We start from the raw sequence: 21,056 nt of genomic DNA, 5'->3' as shown, positions 1-21,056 counted from the left end.
GTTTGACCATAGAGTATTAAAGGGTTTGACCCAGAGCCATAAGTAAGATGGCTCTGGACTGTGATCCCCTGATGTGATCATGTGTTGCTAAGCGATCTCAAAAGCTGACGATTTTGAAGACAACAGCAAATGGCCACAGTGTGGTTGCAACCACTACTTCCTAAAGCCTAGCTTACCATTTTCAAATAGTTATAGTTTATTATTATTTTACAAAAAAATATGTATCATTTAATTGTTACATTTTGGACAACATTGTCAATTTAAAATCGAGGTGCCCAGATCATTGTACCCAGTCTTGCCCAGCTGTATCCGCACGTTGTGGGATTCTTGCAACAGTTTGGGTTTGTTTGCTCTTGCTGTAGTTGTTGATCTGGAACGCTCTCAACCTGGCCCGGGAGAGAGATGGGGTGGCCTTATTAAACCTGCATTCCCCGGGCCTAATACAAGTGGTTTAAAGCGTATGGAGAATATTCTAACACTTTATCTCCGAAATAAATTAATTCGCAAGAATCGCAACTTTTGCGTATGACGGTCAGCGATAGATTTTCGTTGGTGTCGTTCGAAACAGAATTAAGAATTCAAAACAAGACGCACCGCTACTTTAATTCGTAATTATGTTTCGAACGACACCAACGAAAATCTAGAATCGGGTTATATTTTCGTTTAAAATACCTATTTCTAAGTTTTGAATTAACAATTTCTAAACAGTATTCAGAAAACGAACCATATTCTATGTTTTAATTTACCATTTATATATTTGACAAACAGTTTTCAGAACACCAAGCCGTATTCTGAATACTGTTTGTCAAATACGAAATTAGAATTCAAATGGCCGTAAAATACACGGACCGAAAAAACTCAGTTACAAGACTCCAATTCCCAACATTCTGTTCAAGGCGTGTCGGACTCCGGCTGCGTGTTGATTGGAGGAGACAGTGGAGACACAAGTAATGGCTGCGACTTTGAAGATTACCTAAATACATCTGTCTATTTCCCATAAGGTTATGGTGACAAATTATGTCCTCTGATCAAGAATGTGTCTTGTTTACTAAAGTATTTTGTTTTCCACGACAGATGGGGCTAGTTTTCCACTAGCCGACGGCAATGTACATGCTTTAATAATACTGTTTACCAACGGTGTCCGTGATGTTCTGGGGTTCAGTAGCGTGTCAGCGTGCATCATGTATTGGACTTCTTCTGCGCTGGCAGTCATTAACAGCACGGCAACAAACACCTTCAAGCCCGTGGTCCTCAACAACGTTACGGAATGTATCAGCATCTCCCTGTGTGAAGTCAGAGACTCCAACAACAACAACAACCAACACCAAGGAGGCAGAGAAGACTCTGAAGCAGTGGGATTTTGCCGTTGACCCGTTCAGCGTAGTGCGCGCACACCTGGGTTGCAACATAGCAGTGTCCCCATTGGATCCACTTGTCTTCCCTGAGGCGGACCGAGCCTTTATTACAGTCCACGGTGACAACCAGGGTGTTCTCCTAGACTTCCAAGTCCAGTATGATGAACAAAACAAAGAGCTTTCGGTGTTGGCTGAAAGGGCCAGCAGCGACCTGTCTGTACTACTGACTGCACCCACCAAAAGTAGTAAGTATAGGAATAGGCATCACACACTATGTTTGGAAAGGCAAGCATCAGATAACTCAACTGCTAGTAATATTAAAGCTGTGTATTTGTGTGCCAGATCTCTACATCACCACCAAAGGAAAGGGCAATGTGCACGTCCAGAATATGGAGTGTGCTGACGTCTGTAAGCTGCAAACAGAGAAGGGCAACTGTGTGCTACACTCGGTCAAGGTAGACGTAAAAGAAAATAATTACAATCCTTGCAATAACTAGTCAACATTGAATTGTCCTAATGCTGAACTGAGTGTTGTTTGTCACATCATAGGGTCATCACATTGAGGTGCTGTCTCACGGAGGAAATGTGACTGGTATGGGCACCATCTATGGCAATGTGGACATCTTTACATCAGGAAATGGTGTAAGTCAAAGTTACATTACTTGACTCGTTTACAAATTACAGGCTAGTCTGCTCTTTCAGTCAGCAGTCATTAGGGGGCAGTGCTAGCCTATATTATTTTAAGAGAGTATTGTATGTATTATGTAGTTGCAACTTGTTTTCACAAATTATAGTACATTCCCGGCTGGGTCATACCAAAGACTGTAAAAATGGGACCCAATGCCTCCCTGCTTGGCACTCAGCATCAAGGGTTGGATTGTTTTTTTTTAGATCAACTACAATTGATTCCCAAGTGTGGAACGGCTGCGCCACACCACTCCAAGAGATGGGTCAAATGCGCTTATCCGCTTATCCGTAGTCAGGTCGCGGGGCAACAGCTCCACCAGAGAGCTCCAGACTTCCCTCACCAGAGCAACATTAGTGACTTCCTCCTGGGGGATCCCGAGACGTTCCTAGGCCAGTGAGTTGATGTAATCCCTCCATCTGTGCCTTGGTCTGCCCCGGGGTCTCCTCCCAGTAGGACGTGTGACAAATACTACGACTTTGACACTTAAGAGAGACAGGAGATTGAGTGAAATTGTTTACGTTGACTGTATTCTCTTCTACAAACATTAGCACCTTGGTGGTTATTGTAGTACTTTTTCAGTGCCATTTAGTAATCCATCTGTCTGCACTTTTGTAGGCAGTGGACGTAAAGAAGCTCCAAGGAACCATAATGAATGTGTCAACAGAACATGGCCCTCTAAAAGTCAAAGCCATCTATGCTGAGTCCACCTCTGTCACATCCTCCACTGGGAGAGTAGAGCTGGGTCACGTACATGGTAAGCTAAACCAGGGGTGGGCAACTTTGAAGATGGAGAGGGTCTAGTTCCACACTCACTCCAGAGGGAAATACTGCATAATACTGTTGTAGCTAAAATAGCTGATCTAGTGTGACGTGTTTTGAACTTGTAGATCTGCTATTGTTGCTATATTTGAGATGAAATCCTCATTGTTTTTGCTATTTTTGAATTGGAATCCTGAAAAGTAAAATGTTTATTTAATTTCAAATGCATTTATGTTATGAACTTAATTGCAAATTCGATGGACCAAAAAAGACAATACTTTTTTAATACTAGTCATTAAGCTACTAATATAGACTGGTCATGTTTGCATGTTTGGAATTGTAAAGGCTAAAATCAATAATATATCAGTATTCCGATATTGACCTGCATTAAGTGAAGGTGGGGCCGCAAATGTGCCAGATCAATTGCCCCAGGGATTTATATTTTCCGGTGGCAGATTTGTCTGGTTTCCACTTTCCAGGCTTTGGCCACCAGTTTTCCATGTATGAGCTAAACAACGTTACCATCATCATCTTAACCACATGCATGGACAAGCAATCCTTCTGTCATTATAATCTAAGATGGGGTGAGGAAGATTTCAAGTGTAAAAACATTCATCAGATGCATTGAAAGAATCTTATTTAATTTGAACCAGGAGATGGTTCAGAGTGACATACATTAACTATCTTGTGTCTCCAGTAACCTTGCTTACTGTAAATTGCTCTGGATTAATAGCGTCTGCTAAATTGTAAATTGTGTGTGCTTTTGTAGTTTTGTTCTGGGTGTACTACTACACACAACAACATACATTATAATCAAATAATGTTGAATTAATTTGAGGTTATGTATTGTAGGTCAACAATCTTCCACAAGTGCTTTTTTGGTTCTGTGTGTCACAAAAGCCTAGCGGTCCAGGCGCTGTTCATGACGACCTTTACAATTACAATTTAGGCATTTAGCAGACGCTCTTAATCTAGAGCGATTTACAATAAGCAAGAACAAAAAAATGGTAATACATCATGAATCCTATGTAAGCTTAAGAATCTAAAAGTGCAATATCTATCTAAGGAAACTACCAGTATGTGTATACACTATACACTATAGAGTGCTATGTCTACATAAAGTGCTATTTAAGTTACATAAGTTGAGCCTGTGCATACGCCTGTAGGAGGTCGAGGCCAGGGCAAGTGCTGTGGGCTATGATGGAGTCTGACACTAACCAATCCAAAAAAGGCAGATTGGGCCAAAACATCATGGCTTTGAATAAACAAGATACAATATATATTTTATTATTTTAATAGAGCAAGTGTCACGCCTATTTTTGGATCAAGAAGAGAACGGAATTGAATGCTAGTGTGATGCCAAGATAAGAAGATGAATCAACCACAGAGAATTTTGACTTATTCCTGACATACTGTACAATATACGGTCCCCTCTCTTCCCAGAGGGCATGGAAACAATTACCCTGTTAGCTTCAATATGGAAGGTTTAAGAAAGTTTGAAAAAGGGGTGTTGTCTCTGGCAACAATTCCATAGACAAGTCTGCACATACAAAGTGTGTTGGCGACTTTGCGCCCACCGCCCATCTATAGGGAGCTGAAAAGTACAGTATGTACGCAACATTGACAGCTTGTCACAGTAACACTGTCAACACTCACTTTTTCCCTTGGTTTTATTATCAGGTAATGCCACTGTGAAAAACATCTCTGGAGATGTAATTGTAGGTAAGCAAGTGTGTTATTCAATTCACAAACATTGGTTATATACAGTAAAACAACTGAATAACAAGGCACAATGAACTGTGTATTTCATCTTAATCACAAAGACAAAAGTACCAGAGGCTTGCTTTGCCATTTCAGATGGTTCAAATCATGGCTGTCTAAAGGTTTCCTCAAAGAGTGGAGACATTGATATATACGTTGGCGACAGTGGCAGTGCTGACCTCCACAGTCAAGAAGGTAAACAGATTGAAAAGTTCAGTTGTACATTATATTAAAAACATTTAATCGCTCTAACCCAATTATATGAATCCTGTGTTTTGCACCATCTTATGCCATTACCACACTGTAATATTGGGAATAAACTACAGCTATGAATGAGTATACAAAACGAGTATGAGTCATATATCTCAGACTCAACTGCCTTGGTCCAAAACTATTTCTTACTCTTTAATTGATGTTTCTCCATTGTCTTTTTTACAAACTCATTCTTCCTAGGGACAGTGTGTATACGTGTACCCTCATCTATAAGAGCCAGAGTGGAGCTGAGTGGAGCATCGGTGGACATCAGCCCAGAGGTCATCCTACAGAGCACGGAGCACAACACAACTGACAGCCAAACCACAGTCACTGGTTAGTCTTCATTTGTCATTAAACACTATCCTAAAACACTGTGTAACTACTAACTACTATTAATAACCACAACAATCTGGTGTCCCTAATATTTGGACAATTCTACAAGCAAAAGTGGCATCCAGCACCGCAATTTAACTGTCTTTTATTACTCTTGTCTATTCTCAGGCCATGTGAATAGCAAGCCCCAGGTGGACCAGTGGATTAAGGCTCAGGCAGACCAAGGCCCCATCAAGCTGAAGACACAAAGCTGGTTTGAATCCCTGAAGCTCGGGAGCTGAGTCCTGAATGAAGTGTTTTATGGAAGGTTGTAAAAGCTCTTAGTTTGTTTGCAGGAGCTTTAATTCTGTGAATGAACTAGGTTCTGGACTATGTTCTTCCAAACTTAAGTTTGTGCTTTCCGGGAATATCATCTGTCTCAAAGACTAAGCATAGTTAATTTGTCTCTGCATGCCTAAATGCATGGACTACTATAAGTTACTGTGATGACAAAATGGTTAAGTATGTGTACTGAATATGATGTAATACAGAAATACCTCAACTCTAATTGGATATAAAACAGAACAATTCTGCTATTCTGCTTGGCAAGATGATTCTATGAAATGATGGGGTCATGGTCATCACTTCATGTTATGTACAATATGTATGTATTATAAATCAAATTTATTTATATAGCACATTTAAAAACAACTCTCATTGTACCAAAGTGCTTCACAAATGCAATACAATACAATACAGTGCCGAAGACGTCAATAATAAAACAACAGGCATATAGGACAGAATAATCTAAAAGGAAAGGTGCCGGATCATGTCGGTGGTGTAAAGGCTTGTGAATATAAAAATGTTTTAAGTTGTGATTTAAAAGACTCAACGGAGGGCGCAGACCTAACCACGAGGGGAATTTTGTTCCACAGAGTGGGGGCTGAGACAGCAAAGGCGCGGTCGCCCCTGAGCCTCTTTTTTGAGTGCGGAACCCCTAAGAGACCCCTGTCTGCTGACCTGAGGGTCCTGGTATAGGGGGGATAGGATAGGAGGTCGGTGATGTAGGAGGGGGCCAGCCCATTGAGGGCTTTGTACACAAACAGGAGGGTTTTAAACTGGATTCTGAACCGGACCGGCAGCCAGTGGAGAGGCCAGGACAGGGGTGATGTGGTCTCTCCTTCTGGTGCCGGTCAGGAGTCTGGCTGCTGCATTTTGGACAAGTTGAAGACGAGACAGGAATGACTGACTAATCCCAGTGTAGAGGGCATTACAGTAGTCTAACCGGGATGATATTAGTGCGTGGATGACTATTTCAAGGTTGTGTGTGGAGAGAAATTATTTGATTTTGGAGATGGAGCGGAGGTGAAAGAAACTGGATTTGACTATTGCATTAATTTGTTTGTCGAATTTAAACGCTGAGTCAAAAAATACTCCTAGATTTTTGGCGTGGGGTTTGACAGAAGTGGAGAGGGTGCCGAGATTGTTTTGGATTTGAGTAGTGGAATCAGGTGGACCAAATAATACGACCTCAAACTTGCTGTCATTCAGTTGGAGATAATTCTGTGCCATCCAAGATTTGATGTCCGTAAGGCAGTTATTTAAGTTGGTGAGTGTGGAGTGGTCATTGGGTTTCAGGGGGAGGTAGAGTTGAGTGTCGTCTGCGTAACAATGAAATGAGATGTTATATTGTCGGATAATTTGGCCAAGGGGGAGCATGTAGACTCTAAATGCTTGTGTATGCATGTCTTGTGCAGGGGGGCATCGGACTGGGACACTTCACATGGGCTCCAGGGTGGGGGTCCTCGACTCCTCTGAAGACTAAAGGTGGGGCTGCGGGGCCCACGGAGATGGCTCGTCTCAGGGTCCAGGGCTTGGTGCTGCCTACACCACTGGTGCAGTGACTCTTCTTGCTACAGACAGACGGTGTGTAACTTCTTGCTACAGACAGACAGACGGTGTGCAACTTCTTGCTACAGACAGACAGACGGTGTGTAACTTCTTGCTACAGACAGACGGTGTGTAACTTCTTGCTACAGACAGACGGTGTGTAACTTCTTGCTACAGACAGACTAAACACACACCAGGAAACACACACCAGGAAGAATAAAGCCATGTGTGAGGAGTTTCGAGGGTCAGTCTTAATCTCTCTTCAGTTCCTGCTCTTATTGTCGCTGAGCGCTCGCTCCCCATCCTCCTCCTCCCAAGTGTCATCAGTGTTGTCGGCCATTCTTATTGAATGCGCCATCTGGCCCATGTTGTTGTATCCAAACCAATAGGGAGGGTCATCACTGCTGTGCTCCCAGTGCTGCACACGTGGCTGCAGCCTCAAGGCCGCCAGCCTGATGGAACACATATGTGCATTTATCACAAACAGCCTCCACTGCAGTGCACCAGAAGCACATGCTGCATGTATAAGTTCAATTAAGTTAAAAAGTTTGTATTGTTTTGCATGCAGTGTGTGTTGCATACTTGGAGATGCCGGTGCAGTAGGCCATCGTGATGAAGCGGAGGGGAGGGCAGTTCCTCTCAAGGTATCGTAACGTGCGGTCGGTGAGAAGCACACAGCCGCTCACGTCCAACTCTCGCAGGTAGTGCAGCCCAGATGTCAGGTACTGCATCGCTACATCCGTCATCTGGTAAAACGTGGCGTGGAATGAAATGGGGGGGAGGGGGTTGGGAGCACAGAGCACATAGAAGTCTGAAGATTCACTGAACTGACACTTCAAATAACTTAAAACTGATGTATTTGTGTTTTACCTTGGGACAACCCGACATTTGTAGTGTGACTAAACCTCTGCAGTAGAAGGAGAGAATTTTGATGGCCTGGTCAGACAGCGCTACGCAGTGAGACACATCAAGGTGTTCCAGACCTTTCACTTGCTTGCAGAACATCTCAGAGAAAAATACGTAAATGGTGATTGTAATAACAGATGAGAGATGATCAAACAAGAGACGGCAATGCACGGCATATTAAGCCCTCTTGTTGTTGTTTGACATATTATGTTCATGACTCATAGAAGAATTATAAAGGACTCCCACCATTCCAGCAATGTAATGTTTTGCTGCTGTCAGGCAAACGCCTACACTGCCAGCGACTCAGTTTTCCCTAAATCTATTAGAGCTCTGAACAAGGACCCAGCTGTCTTTAACTTATAATTACACATTCACCAACAGCACCTTTTTGCCGGTTTGTTTGTTTTGGACACATTAATAAATGTGTATATCTTTATACAACAGTTTTTTGATCGTATCTATCTAGCTCAGGATTGCTATAGCTCACAAGTGTACTTACTGCTATTTGCACTACTACTTTGGTCATCCTGCTGCATGAATGTATATTATGTAATGTATGTTTACTTTGTTGCTTATTATCCCTGCCAGATTCTGTCCAAACCTCAAATCTTGGCACCGTGTTTGACGTTCTTACGTCTCTGGAATACGAGTGTATGCTAATTATAACAAACTAAGACCAAATGAGCACACTCATGTAAAAGATACAAATATGACTCACTTGGAGTGTCAATATAGCTAGAATTGTACCTCTATGCCAATGTCGGTAATATTGGCACACTCGGCGAGAACCATCTTCTTCAAGTGAATTCCTTCCAGTGCACTCAGTCCCTAAACAGGCAAAGAGTATTCGCTAAAAAGGTGCACACTGTCATTTTACAAAGAGAATTATTTTCAATCAGATGTTTACAGTGCACTTGTGAGCACACACAGCTTACACACACTACCTGATCTTGGATATTACATCCGCTGATGTCAAGAGAGGTGATGGAGCTGCCACTCAGCCACTCTAGGGTATTGTCACTCAGGCTCTCACAATAGCTCACATTGAGCTGGTACAGCTTAGATAACCTGGTGATGAATTGGTCACACACACAGCACTCAGTATCTTTGCACAGCAGACCATGGTGCAAGGTGTGTGTGTGTGTGTGTGTGTGCGTGCATGCGTGCTCGCAGACAAATACCTCTGGGCAATCCTCTTGACAGAGATGTCATTGATGCGGCTGCAGTGACTCGCGTTCAGCTCTCGCAATTTAGTTGCCGAGGCGCCTTCAGTCAGGTAGCGCATCCCCACATCTCCTACCCTTAAACAATAAACATTCATTTGCAAAAGAATAATGGCAAAGAGTGGGGTTTCTTATTTATCATTCACAGTGCTGCATCATCAAAGGGTAAATTTCAATGTCATAAACATACCTGCTGCAATGTGAGATGTCCAGGTACTGCAGGTTCTTCAGTGTGCTCATGGATTTGAGGCTGGCGTCGGTCATCCTGGGGCAGTCTGCGGCGTGGAGCCTTCGGAGGCCCTGTGAGCTACGACAAAGGGCCTTCCAACTGACATCCGTCATGTGGTCATTGCCTGCCGCAGAAATAGGTATTCATATGTTTCAATGCTAGCACTGAGATTTGGTTCAAATGTAAGTACACTATAGATACAATGTTTAAAAAAGATTATATTGATCGTTTACAAAAGTAATTAGGTATGCTTAAGCTACTTTTATGCTTGTGAATAAACATGCTCTGACTATATAATATAAAGTCCCCCCCCCTCCTTGAAATAGCATAAATTATGATCATATCCTACTCTGGTTTTGCATAACCAAGTGCAGTACAAGACCCCTTTTTACATACATACATAAACTATTGTCCAATTTTTAACACATTTATTTACTTTCATTTGTCTACTTTTGAGGGGATAAACATAGATTACATACAGTGTACGTACACACACACACACACACACACACACTCAAACTGTTCCAAATAGGCCAGTCAATCTAAGCTAAAGAGGGGAGTGACCCAAAATAAATTGCAATAGTAATCTTTCAAGGATTTTTATGATCCTTAAAAATAGATTATTATATACATTTTGGATCATGTTAAACTCAGGGGTTGAATGTTGTGTACCATTGAAAACCTATATAAGGCAAACATTTCACTTTTGAATTATGCTTTAATAGCATGTGACATGTCAAACTAGGGGTTATTCATGATTCTGAACCCATTCCAAGCATTCATTTTGCACGAAAAACACTGTTCCCAAATGTGATGACCTCATCACATTTGTGAAAACGGCTATGGCTGAATAACCCCTAGTTTGACATGTCACATGCTACTTAAAGCATCATTCAAATAGGTTTTCAATGGTACCCCAACTTTCAACCCCTGAATTTACCATGATCCAACATTTATAAAATAATACATTTTTAATAATTATTTGGATGACCCTAGGATCATAAAAAACCTTGAACGATTACTATTGCAATATCTTTTGGGTCAAATCTTAGATTGAGTGGCCTAAAAGGCCAAGCCTCTGCTCTTAGAAGACGACAGCACACACGAGAGGAGTTAGGGTACTTAAGTGGGGAGATTATGAAGGTTTTGGAATGTGAATAACAGGTCACAGTTGTCTCACCCTCTGTGCTGAATATTCTCAGTTTGGCCACTTCAGCAATGGCTTTGAATGCATCGTCTGACAGATGAGGCGTGTCTAGCAGTGAGACAGCAGACAAATAGCGGCACTTGGCAACCAGTGCCTGTTGAAAAAGATAGGATTCAGATTAACGTCTTCTTTTATTGTAACATTGAATTGGTATTTTAACAAACTATTATTTCCAAGTAGGCAATATCATTATTCTAAAGAGTAGTCTCTGTTGAACATTCCAGAGTGGATACATTATGCAATATGCATGTTTACGTGAGGACAATCTTAAACCACTTACTCCCTAAATACTTTGTTGTAAGGCAAAAATACAGTGTATTTAGAAATTGCTTTATGTGGTTATGGATACAGGTGAGAACATCCTTACCATGACACATTTATCTGACAGGGTGGGCATATCATTGATCACAATATGTTTGAGTGAAGTGCATCCAGCTGAGATATATCTGAAACCATCCACCGTCATCTGGGGAAAAGAGGAAACCAGGCAAGAATGTGGAGTTGAAATCTAAACCATTTCTGTGGTTACAGTTTGTCTTTATTTCATCACTTTATCATGGCCAGCAGAGTGAAACCACACCACCTGGAACCAAACCAACACTCACTCCAGGGACGATATATGTTTATAAAAGTTGCGGTGGATGTGTGTGATGTTATGTAGTGTGCACGTGGTGGGTGGGTGGGTGTTGGTTTGGTGTGTATAATCTAAGCCCTCCTCTTGGCTACAGTCCCCTTTTTTGCTCTCTCTCTCTCTCTCTCTCTCTCTCTCTCTCTCTCTCTCTCTCTCTCTCTCTCTCTCTCTCTTTGCACAACTTCCAGAGCTCCTCTGACTAAACAGAGTTTGAGCACTGTACGGCACTGACCTGTGTACAGTAAGAGACCAGAAGGCCTAACCAGTCCAAGTAGAGGCGAGTGACTCAACTTATCCCAGGGAAACTGAATACTCGGCTTGTTGGGAAAGGCAAAAAAAAAGCAGGGACCTGACTACAGCTGCAACTCATGTGGAGAGAACATATAAGACGAAGAGGAGCAGACCCACTGACCTGAGTGCAGCCGGAGAGGTCGAGGTGGACGAGATTGTGACATCCCTTCCCTGTGGTAAGGTACTGTAAGCCTTTATCAGTGAATTGGTAGCAGTAGGCCAGACTCAGGTACTGCAAGCTGAGACAGTTCCTGGAAATCCAGCAATAGCATTAGTAATACGGTAAATAAAAGACCAAATGTTTTTTATTTAAGCTTTCAGTTCTAAGATATTTTCTGGAAAAAGGATTTTAGATGGGCATGTACTCTGGAAGAGAAGAGGTGACAGTATCTATAAAGGAATGAAAATGCTTTCAAATTCTTGTCCTGTAATATGAATTTCTCTTTGAAGAGCATTAAGAATAACTATAAGAGAACCAACACGAGAAAAGAAAGAGTTAATAACTTCAGGTGACCACTGGTGCAGACATGCATTGTTACGAGAATATTTCGAATTCTGAATTAATGCTAAAATGCCCTGGGGAAAAATGGGATAACATGGTGGTCTCAATCGTGGTCTGCTCGTAGTCACCCTCACTTTCTGGGTGTTACTGTAGATCCAACCCTTTTAAGTTAAAAGGGTTATACTTGTGAAACATTCTGCTAGGTTCGAACATGTTTGAATATGTCTAACATGCCCAAAATAGGGATGTCAGGTTCAAAGTGGTTAATCACATAATGGCACTATAGGCAGCAAGCATTCATTTCTGACATGAAATACAAGTTGGCAGTGAGCTGCACTTTGGGGAAACAGAAACAGTGTCTTTTCTGGGAACACGATAGCAGGAGGCCAATGAAAAGGGGCAATTTGGTTCAGTTGGGTGGGCTTAGAGACAATAGAAAAATCATAAAAACCTAAAAGTCTAGAGGTTGGCAACAGATCCTTAGACTGCAGAGATTTACCTGGACAGCTCTCTCAGACCTCGGTTTGTCACATGTGTGCACGAGAGGTTCAGGTAGAGCAGGTTGGGACACCCTTCAAGAATTCTCTGGACCATCATATCCTATTAGACAAGGCATGGACGTCATGTTTGTAACCACAATGGACGGTATAAACCACAGTGGGTACAAATAATTGGTACAAAAGTTCATTACATTGAATGGTATTGAGCTACCTTTTGAGAATGATGGTAGGCGTACTATAAAAAACCAGATTACTATGAGCCACGTGTCAGGATTTCACATGTGGTCTTAATTTGTACTGTATCACCAAGCATACACAGGCAGGATTAGGTATGTGATTATAGGCATTGTCAGTAATGTGTGCAGTGATTCACTTACAGTGATATTGGAGCATTCTGAGAGGTTGAGCTCCTGTAGATTTCTGCACTTACCTATGACAGAGTAAGAGGAAGAAAAAGGGAGAGAGAGAGAGAGAAGCAGAGAGTGAGAGTGGGATTAGTATACTTTTAAGTATGACAAATTATGTGTTAGTGTATAGCACATGACAATGTAATACATTTAGCTTCACAGCTATGATTTAGTGCTCTTAAATAGCCTTCCAGGTCAGATGATAAGGAATGTAGCCTTGTGGTTTTTAGGCTGCACATCAAAGCAATGCGTACATTCTGGAACATTCTTATATAACATGCTGTCTGCAGCAGCAGCTGTGTCTCATCAACAATAACACTGTTAACCCGTGACCCCTTTTGCTTCTGTTTCCAAGTCTATTTTCCTAACAGTCCTTTCCAAAATCTCCAGCTCTTCCCATTGAAAGGAGAATAGCAGCTGACCTCAGAATGCACATGAAATCCTCCTTATTGGCGCTCTTTTTCCTGCTCCTGCTTCCTCCATCCACCCAGATCAAAAGAGGAGGGAGGGGCAAAGGGCTCAAAGGAGCCAGGCATGGCCTCACCAGAGACAGGTAAAGTCTAATTGAAACCCAATTTATACTTCGTTGAATCGTCGTACACAAATTTGATATTACTTTGTAAGAGTTTACTGTTGAGTCTGAATCTATGTACTGTTCAATCTAAATTATTTGTCACCATTATTTTGTTCTCACAACTATAGTAAGAAATGTTTTTCTTTCCATGTCATAACAGGGTAAGAGGTAGTGGGCGCCATGGCAGATCAGGCCCAACCAGACGGCTGCCTGCCTGCTCAGAGTCCAGAGACTCCACCGGTGTCTTTGTGGACTGCCAGGGTCAACGCATTGTCGCCATCCCTGCCTCAGACTCCTGGTCCCAGAAACCCAGCCACCTGCTTTTAGCCCGCAACCGGATAAAGGTCCTTCACGACGGGGCCTTTGTCGGCTACGAGGGCTTAAAGAGCCTGGACCTGCAGCAGAACCACATCTCTGTGGTGGAGGAAGGGGCCTTCCAGGGCCTGACCCACCTCACCACCCTGCTGATGCAGCACAACAAACTGAGCACGCTGAGCGAGGAGGCTCTCATCCCCATGCCCAACCTGCGCTACCTCCGCATCTACGATAATCCCTGGAATTGCCTCTGCACGATGGACAGTCTCATACGCACCCTACAGGTCCCGAGCAACCGCAACCTAGGAAATCATGCCAGGTGAATGATTTGGTCAACTTGGTACAGACAGCAATCCATTATTCTACTGGGAAACATGTTCTTTAAAGGATCGTACTGGTGGTCTGGCATGGTTAGCCCATTGACTATGACTCATGGCATACAGTATTACTGTCAACCCTTTTCCGCATACGGTGGTTTGTGATTTGAAAAGTGTGGCTGAAAATATTCCCTCGAGCTAATAAGATTTATGAACTAAATTAAAACATCCAGAACTTAATCGCAAAATGATGTTTAGCCAACACTGACTTGATTATTCAGGAAAGTTTTGCAATGTTTAATGACTATATGAATTAAAAAAAAAAAAAAAACTAAAAATAAAGGGTTTACTATATGTCGAAGTTGTGAATAGACAACAAAATGGCTGGTATGGTTCTTTAAATGGTAAATGGTGCATTTATATAGCGCCTTTATCCAAGGCGCTTTACAGAGAGTGTGCATTACATTCACCCATTCACACACACATATACAGATGGCAGCGGAAACCATGCAAGGCACCAACCTGCACATCAGGAGCAATTAGGGGTTCAGAGTCTTGCTCAAGGACACTTCGACACTAACTCTGGGGGAGCCCGGGTTCGAACTGGCAACCTTGCTGCAACCATCTGGCCACTCTACCCCTGAGCCACCACCGCCCCGTTCTTTAAGACAAGTTCCTTGGAAATATGTATTGCAAACAATACACCCACCAAGACAGAATCCCATTTTCCTCATGTGTCACATGATTTTCTCGTGTATCTTATGAGGATGACACTGTGACTGATTATCATTTCATCTGCCAGGTGTGCAGAACCTCTCAGGCTGAAAAGCAGGAAGCTGAAGCAGGTCGACCCTGAGCATCTGTGCCGCGAGCCAGACCCCGCCAGCGATGCCCAGGGCGATGAAACAGAGCCGGTTTTGGGACCTCTGGACCCCCTTCCAATTCCAATCCGCACCAAGCCAGATGCCACCACCTCCTGCCACACATACCTCTTCCCCCGGCCACGTCTGGACTGCAGAAACAGAGGTTGGTTCGCAAGCGGCAGTGTAATGTGCATGCATTAGTGTGCAGGTGTCGAACATGTGTTTCCTATGCAGGGGGGTTTGGTAAATACAGTACGTCTTGGGCTCTGTTTCAAAAAACGCGTATGTACATGATTAACCCTCTAAGACCCAGCGTTGCTTTTTAGCAACAATTTTATTTTAATGAATTACTAAATTATTATAATTTTTTTCTGTTCTTTTTTCACCTAAACGTCATCAGTGATTGTCTGGCGATTTTGATTTTTTTTTAACCTAAGACTTTTGACCTTTACCCTAATAAAAGTAGGTACAATAATTGTAATATATGTTTTTTTGTGATCATTAGAATGTCTAGAACATGTTTTATTCATTATTGTGAAAGATATCCCCCAAATGTAAATTATTAATTTATTATATAATTATTATACATTTTTCATCAAACTTTATTATTATTATTTTTTTAACATATTTTTTTAGTCTTAGTCCTAGTAGTACAAAGTAGTAGTAAGGTTGAAATATTTTTTTTGCAAGTAGAAATTAATGCAGGTCTTAGAGGGTTAAATATCCCAGTAGTCACCCCACTGGAATGACAAACCCTCCACTTCTTTTAGAGGGTTGTCAGAGGCAGACTCATAGCTGGCAGACAAAGACTGTTCGTTTGACAGCAGTTTCCAATTTATTGCTATGAAGTGTCATGCTTCATTTATCATGATCAATCACACTTATGGACGGTAGTTGAAATAACACTGAGGATTTTGCTGTGTACGCTCTTCGTTTCTCATGATAAATAAGCTATTGGTCAAATAAAGTTCTCACCAGCATGTGAAGTACATCTGGTAAACTAAACTGCCTAACTTGATCTGTTAGATTGCTCTGATGCAAGAGTATTGGCTGAGCGGGCCTGGATGTACAGTAAGTATGCACGGTATGGGGCAGAACTTGAATCTGGCCCAGTGCCAGTTTTCCAGTTGCTGTTCCTGCCAAAGAGCCTAGGGGATGTCAAACTGTTATGTGCTGAACTGTCTTCGTCTATATTGTCCCAAGAACACTGTCATACAGATGGAAAATGCAACAACGCTAATTACGCAATAAATATTAGAACCACAAATGACAAATTAACAAAAGCAACGTGGTAGTGTGATTCCTTTCCCTCTCACTCTCTCTCCAGGTCTAACAGAGGTTCCTACAGGTATTCTAGATGATATTGTTGAAATGGACCTGTCCCATAACAGCATCAATCACCTCAGGGCCAGAGATTTCAAGGAAGCCAGGAGTCTGAGGACACTCAACCTCAGCAACAACAACCTGACGCGCATTGACACAGGTATGCAAGTTTGCGTGCGCACGCTTGCAGGTTCTCCTTCGAGGAGGGAGAGAGAAAGGTGGAATAGAGTTCAGTACAATAACCTATATGTTTTCTATTCATAATACTGTAAAATGTAGCCTGCTTGGGTTTATATTGTTTTTGAAAAGTATGCGTTGTCTTTTCAAATTGACAAAAACAAAGACTGTCAAGTTTCAACATCATGTGATGCATGAGTCAATGCCAGAACTTCATGGGACGTTTCTGGGAAGGAATGTCTCAAAGTGACAGTGACAGAAAAACACATGTTTACAATTACTCGCCGAGAAGCAGGCCTGTTGAGAACTCTAGTTTTTGCCGGCTGCCGGTCGCAGCTGCATTAATAACTTTGACCCGTCTAGAGTTTGAATGGACAGGTATCAGTCAAAAGGGAGAGGAAGGATGTCACATGTCACGAGACCTGGGCACCATATATGGGGGAATTCCCATGTATGGGGACTGACGGGAAATGTACGATTTCATAGTAAATGCGACCTGTGGTCGCAACTACTACTACTACAGTACTTTGGGACGAGAAGCGGGCAATTAAGGTTGCGTGCATGCATCCGCCTGGGTGACGGCAGACTGCTGGGCGAGCACTGGCACTTTGGCATGGGGGGTCAGAAACTCAAAAGGGAGACATCGAAGAGGAAGGACAGGAAGGATCAACATACGGAATGTCAGAACAGATCAGAGAAGGGTTTGAGGTCAGATCCATATATGCAGATCCAGGTGATGATCCAGTCTTCTATCCAGGGTTTGATGATATATGGTGGTGTGACGTGTCACAAGACGTGAGGGATTGACGGCCATATGTGGTGGCGTGACGTGTCACAAGGCGTGAGGTACTGGTGGCTATATATGGAGGCATGACGGACAGATCGACGGACTTACAGGTTTTTCAGGTTTTCATAGTAATCTGCGCAACGAAATGGCTTTATATACACCCTGTACTCACGCTTAATCCTCTATTTTCATTTCCCTTCTACTCCAGGCTCCCTGTCCGGACTCCTGCATTTGCGTGATCTAGACCTGTCTGAAAACAGTCTGCACTCTTTCCAGTATGGGGTTCTAGAAGATCTTTACTTCCTGTCCAAGCTCAAGTTGGAAGGAAACCCCTGGGTGTGTGACTACAGGTGGGTTCCACTGCTTATAAAGTATCCATTAACGTTAGGCTATGACACAAATATAAACACATAATGAAAAAAAAAAAATGATATTCGCAGCATTCACTACATGGTGTACTGGCTGCGCCTGCACCCGGGAGTGTCCCACTCTGGCCTGCTGTGCCGCTCCCCTGTTGAGTACGCTGGAGAGAGTGTGGAGGAATATGTGCATTCCTACAACAGAGAGTGCCCCAGACAGCGTGGCCAGACAGACCCAAGTGAGACGGACCCTGAACTCTGGGACACGGCTATGGAAGCACAGGGAGAGCTGGAGGAAGAACTGGAGCCGGGTCACTTGAGAACGCCCCAGAAGTACCAGATCATCAGGCTATGAACTTAAAAAAGGCTCTTCATTTTCCTTTTTCACATTCACGGAAAAGCAGTCTGTATCAGATGGAGAAACTAACTTTTTCTGTATTTTTGTGTGTTGTATTTTTCATAAAAATATTAAGAATATATAAACTTTTGTACTCTTAGATGATGATATTTTAGTGTGTTCTCATTTTAAATATCACAGGTACAGTGCCAGAATGCACTTACTGATGCATGAAAAGCTGGTCCACTTTAAAGATGTGCATCCACGCATGTTGAGATGGATCACAAATGGACGGTACTGCTGTAGAATCTGTTTCACTATGATGTCTGTTATCCAGTCTTTCTCCACGGAAAAGTTGATCTGAAAGGCCCAAAATGTACAAATTAGTTTGTTTGTTGTTTTGTTTGAAAAATATATTACAAAAACAATGAATTATCAGTTAAATACTACAAGCATGATACAGACCCGACTCCACAGTGAGCCTGACTGAATGACAGCTTTCCATTTGCAACACACTTCAGCACAGTTCATCTGGTCTTTCAAGTCAAGACACTGAAAGATCTGAAGACAAATAGACATGCAACATGTTGAGAGGAGTGATACGTGGAGATGTACATTTTGGAATGCTTTATACATCAGTAAAAGAGGATACCCTGCTGATTGTCATTATTATTTCACAAGACAGAACCCAGTCAACAGTATACTATTACTGTACCTACAAAAACATGTAGGCCTACAGTATGTTAGAAGTATGTAGTATTGTCTATATCCACCAAGAAAGTACACTACAAATCAGAGCCTGAGGTAGTGCTGATAATGCTAATGTAGTAATATGTAGTAATATTAAGATTTACATGTAGAATTAGAATCACAGGTTTACATGTGTAAAGAAGTGGGTGACGTTATTTTTTGTATGTAAGGGTTGTGGAGCTATTGTGTGCTAAACATTTGCAGTCCATATGGCTGGAAAACCAAGTCCAGATGAATTGATGGTCCCTTGGGAATGTCTGTGAATGTCTGGCTAGCCTAAAAGAGGCACCTAGCCACCAATAACAAAAAGGGCTGGGCTGATTGGCCCCTCAGCCACCGCCCTGCTGTACCCACTGCATACAGTACCCTGCCAACTCCATTGGTACAAAGAGCCACTTTCTCTCTCCAAACATAGTAATAGTATAAGGGGATATATTCATTAGGAGAGGTGTTTGATGAAAACAGCAGAACGATCAATGACATGATGATAAAATGACTCTATGCAAGAACATTGTAAACCCACTGAAACAAACAGGGTGTTAAGACAGACTGGTGTAACAACACTTAAGGTACAACCCTCTCTGGAATCTTAAACATAGGCTACTGGAAGATGTTAAGTATAATACCACTGGCAGTCAGTGGCAGTAATCAAGCAGTGAAATCAGATATTATTATTTCTCCTTAAACAACCCTGCAAACAATCATCTAATCAACAGATGAGTCATACAAAGCAATTCTAAAGTCATTATTTGTATGTAGTATGCACTAAACTACAAGGGCAAGTATTGCTTCATAAACAGAACCTTTACATTACAATAATAATGGATAATAGGCCATAATGGACCACATGATAGACTACAATTGACCTTAAATGGACATGGTGCATATTTTCAGCAAAGTCCACTTGAAGTTTTGTGCAATATGTATGACCTATGTATACATGCCTGAAGTCTTATTGAGCTCAAGTAAACAGCACAGCTTTAAATCCATGGCCATCTCTGTGTGATTGAACTAAACTGTCTCATGGGAAACAAGCAATAAGGGAAATGTGGGCGAGGGGCTACCTTTAGCAAAAGCTTGCTTGGGAGCATGGAAAGTCCTTCCCCAGTCTGATGTTCGTTGCTGTCCATTTCAAATAAATCCAAGTCCAAGTTCTTGTTGAGGACACACTTAACAAGCACAAGCAAAAACATACAATATACTGTACATACCGGTACACCACAGTACACAACTTCTAAAAGGGCATATTGTATGAGAATGGCATACCTCAATGTACTCTTTGGTCTTCTTTGACTCCTGTACAATGTGGCACCATGAAACTATAATAGGTTTAAGGTGGACGTGTCTTAAGACCGTTCGAAGCTTCTCAATGGCAGCTAAATTGAAAAAAAAAAAAAAAATCCCAAACTGTTTTGTCATTCCAAAAGTTACACTACACATTGAATGAAATTGCAGTAGCACAGAATTCTGCCACAAATCTCTTACATTTTGGATGAGAATATATGCCAAACTGTCTACCTACCAGCCTGTGATGTCTTGTGAAATTGTAGCCAGTTCAACCATTTGATGAATGCCACCTTCTGCTGTTTCCTCTCATAGTGCCTCTGTGCGATCTCCATCTTCACATCCAGCTTTAAGCCATCACTCTTCTTCTTGGCAGTGAGCCTCTTCCATCCTCTGTCCCCTCCCACAAACAGAGCTCATTATTAATTCAGTCAATAGCGAAGCTCGTAACCTGTTGGGGAACTCAATTTGACTAGACCGGAATGTTGAATAAAATAAAATAAAATCTGCAATAATTTACAGGTAGCCTATATTATATGTTACAAGATTATATCAAAGCAATTTCTCCTATTAATGGAATTAGCTGTTTAGATATCCAAATTCAATGTGCTTAGTAGCTGACAAACAAGACCTTGACAAATAGCCATGATAGTGATATGGGTCTCGACACAAAGCAACAGAGGAGGTGAAAGGGAATCTGTAGGATAGAGTGACCACCCTAACCCTCCAGCTTGTTAACCAGCGATCCAGAGACAATACACTGGACTTTCATTCTCATGAGTCAAATTTCTACTCAGCATGAATACCATAGTTTAGTCTCTCCTGATAATAGCTTATGTGTTTATAATTCTTTTTAAACATTTACAGTTTTTGTTGGACTGCTTTTTCTATTGTGAAAGGTTACTTCAAAATGCATTAACTCTAAAAATGACAAGGTAGTTCCAATAGACTACCCCCCCCCCCCCCCCCCCCCCCCCAAAAAAAAGTTATTCACATGAATCTGATTTACACAGCTGTTGTGACATAATGGAAAAATGTAACACCAACTAATCAA

General features: G+C 42.0%; 3 protein-coding genes across 6 annotated transcripts; 2 read left to right on the top strand and 1 right to left on the bottom strand.

Annotated features, from left to right (window-relative positions):
• Nucleotides 1-865: 865 nt before the first annotated feature.
• On the top strand, nucleotides 866-5,778 carry fam185a (family with sequence similarity 185 member A). Its single transcript, XM_080762002.1, has 8 exons — nucleotides 866-1,600; nucleotides 1,698-1,810; nucleotides 1,905-1,997; nucleotides 2,659-2,797; nucleotides 4,483-4,524; nucleotides 4,660-4,758; nucleotides 5,017-5,151; nucleotides 5,320-5,778. Exons 1-8 carry the CDS (start codon nucleotides 1,147-1,149, stop codon nucleotides 5,430-5,432), a joined length of 1,188 nt encoding a protein of 395 aa, XP_080618128.1. The 5' UTR covers nucleotides 866-1,146; the 3' UTR covers nucleotides 5,433-5,778.
• Nucleotides 5,779-7,256: 1,478 nt separating this feature from the next.
• Nucleotides 7,257-20,774, bottom strand: fbxl13 (F-box and leucine-rich repeat protein 13; the record flags this gene model as incomplete). Its single annotated transcript, XM_080762144.1, has 16 exons — nucleotides 7,257-7,472; nucleotides 7,603-7,766; nucleotides 7,891-8,025; nucleotides 8,674-8,754; nucleotides 8,871-8,994; nucleotides 9,108-9,227; nucleotides 9,340-9,502; nucleotides 10,559-10,679; nucleotides 10,953-11,051; nucleotides 11,629-11,758; nucleotides 12,509-12,609; nucleotides 12,887-12,939; nucleotides 18,193-18,328; nucleotides 18,434-18,621; nucleotides 20,241-20,402; nucleotides 20,726-20,774. The coding sequence occupies 16 exons, from the start codon at nucleotides 20,772-20,774 to the stop codon at nucleotides 7,283-7,285; spliced, it is 2,016 nt and encodes a 671-aa protein (XP_080618270.1). The 3' UTR covers nucleotides 7,257-7,282.
• LOC308314385 (leucine-rich repeat-containing protein 17-like) lies at nucleotides 11,553-18,153 on the top strand. 4 transcript variants are annotated; one of them, XM_080761998.1, is made up of 7 exons: nucleotides 11,553-11,683; nucleotides 13,307-13,469; nucleotides 13,651-14,124; nucleotides 14,925-15,148; nucleotides 16,313-16,468; nucleotides 17,481-17,622; nucleotides 17,713-18,153. In XM_080761998.1, the coding sequence occupies exons 2-7, from the start codon at nucleotides 13,345-13,347 to the stop codon at nucleotides 17,984-17,986; spliced, it is 1,395 nt and encodes a 464-aa protein (XP_080618124.1). In that variant the 5' UTR covers nucleotides 11,553-11,683; nucleotides 13,307-13,344; the 3' UTR covers nucleotides 17,987-18,153. The 4 variants fall into 4 exon arrangements, with proteins under 4 accessions (XP_080618124.1, XP_080618125.1, XP_080618127.1 ...); XM_080761999.1 differs by having other exon boundaries at nucleotides 11,555-11,688; nucleotides 13,272-13,469; XM_080762001.1 differs by having other exon boundaries at nucleotides 11,565-11,683; nucleotides 13,272-13,469.
• Nucleotides 20,775-21,056: the final 282 nt, after the last annotated feature.

The sequence above is a fragment of the Protomyctophum bolini genome (assembly GCF_963924005.1).
Source record: "Protomyctophum bolini genome assembly, chromosome: 4".
NCBI lineage: Eukaryota > Metazoa > Chordata > Actinopteri > Myctophiformes > Myctophidae > Protomyctophum > Protomyctophum bolini.
The sequence above is the reverse complement of the archived record's forward strand: the minus strand, read 5'-3'. Positions and strand labels throughout refer to the sequence as shown.

What these genes read in the sequence shown, in the direction of transcription:
- fam185a (XM_080762002.1), top strand. Translation starts at nt 1,147, where the DNA reads ATGTTCTGGGGTTCAGTAGCGTGTCAGCGTGCATCATGTATTGGACTT. An exon ending in TCTTTACATCAGGAAATGGT is followed by an intron (nt 1,998 to 2,658) that starts GTAAGTCAAAGT and finishes GCACTTTTGTAG; the next exon opens with GCAGTGGACGTAAAGAAGCT. An exon ending in TGACCTCCACAGTCAAGAAG is followed by an intron (nt 4,759 to 5,016) that starts GTAAACAGATTG and finishes CATTCTTCCTAG; the next exon opens with GGACAGTGTGTATACGTGTA.
- LOC308314385 (XM_080761998.1), top strand. Translation starts at nt 13,345, where the DNA reads ATGCACATGAAATCCTCCTTATTGGCGCTCTTTTTCCTGCTCCTGCTT. An exon ending in AACCTAGGAAATCATGCCAG is followed by an intron (nt 14,125 to 14,924) that starts GTGAATGATTTG and finishes TTCATCTGCCAG; the next exon opens with GTGTGCAGAACCTCTCAGGC. An exon ending in CCCTGGGTGTGTGACTACAG is followed by an intron (nt 17,623 to 17,712) that starts GTGGGTTCCACT and finishes TGATATTCGCAG; the next exon opens with CATTCACTACATGGTGTACT.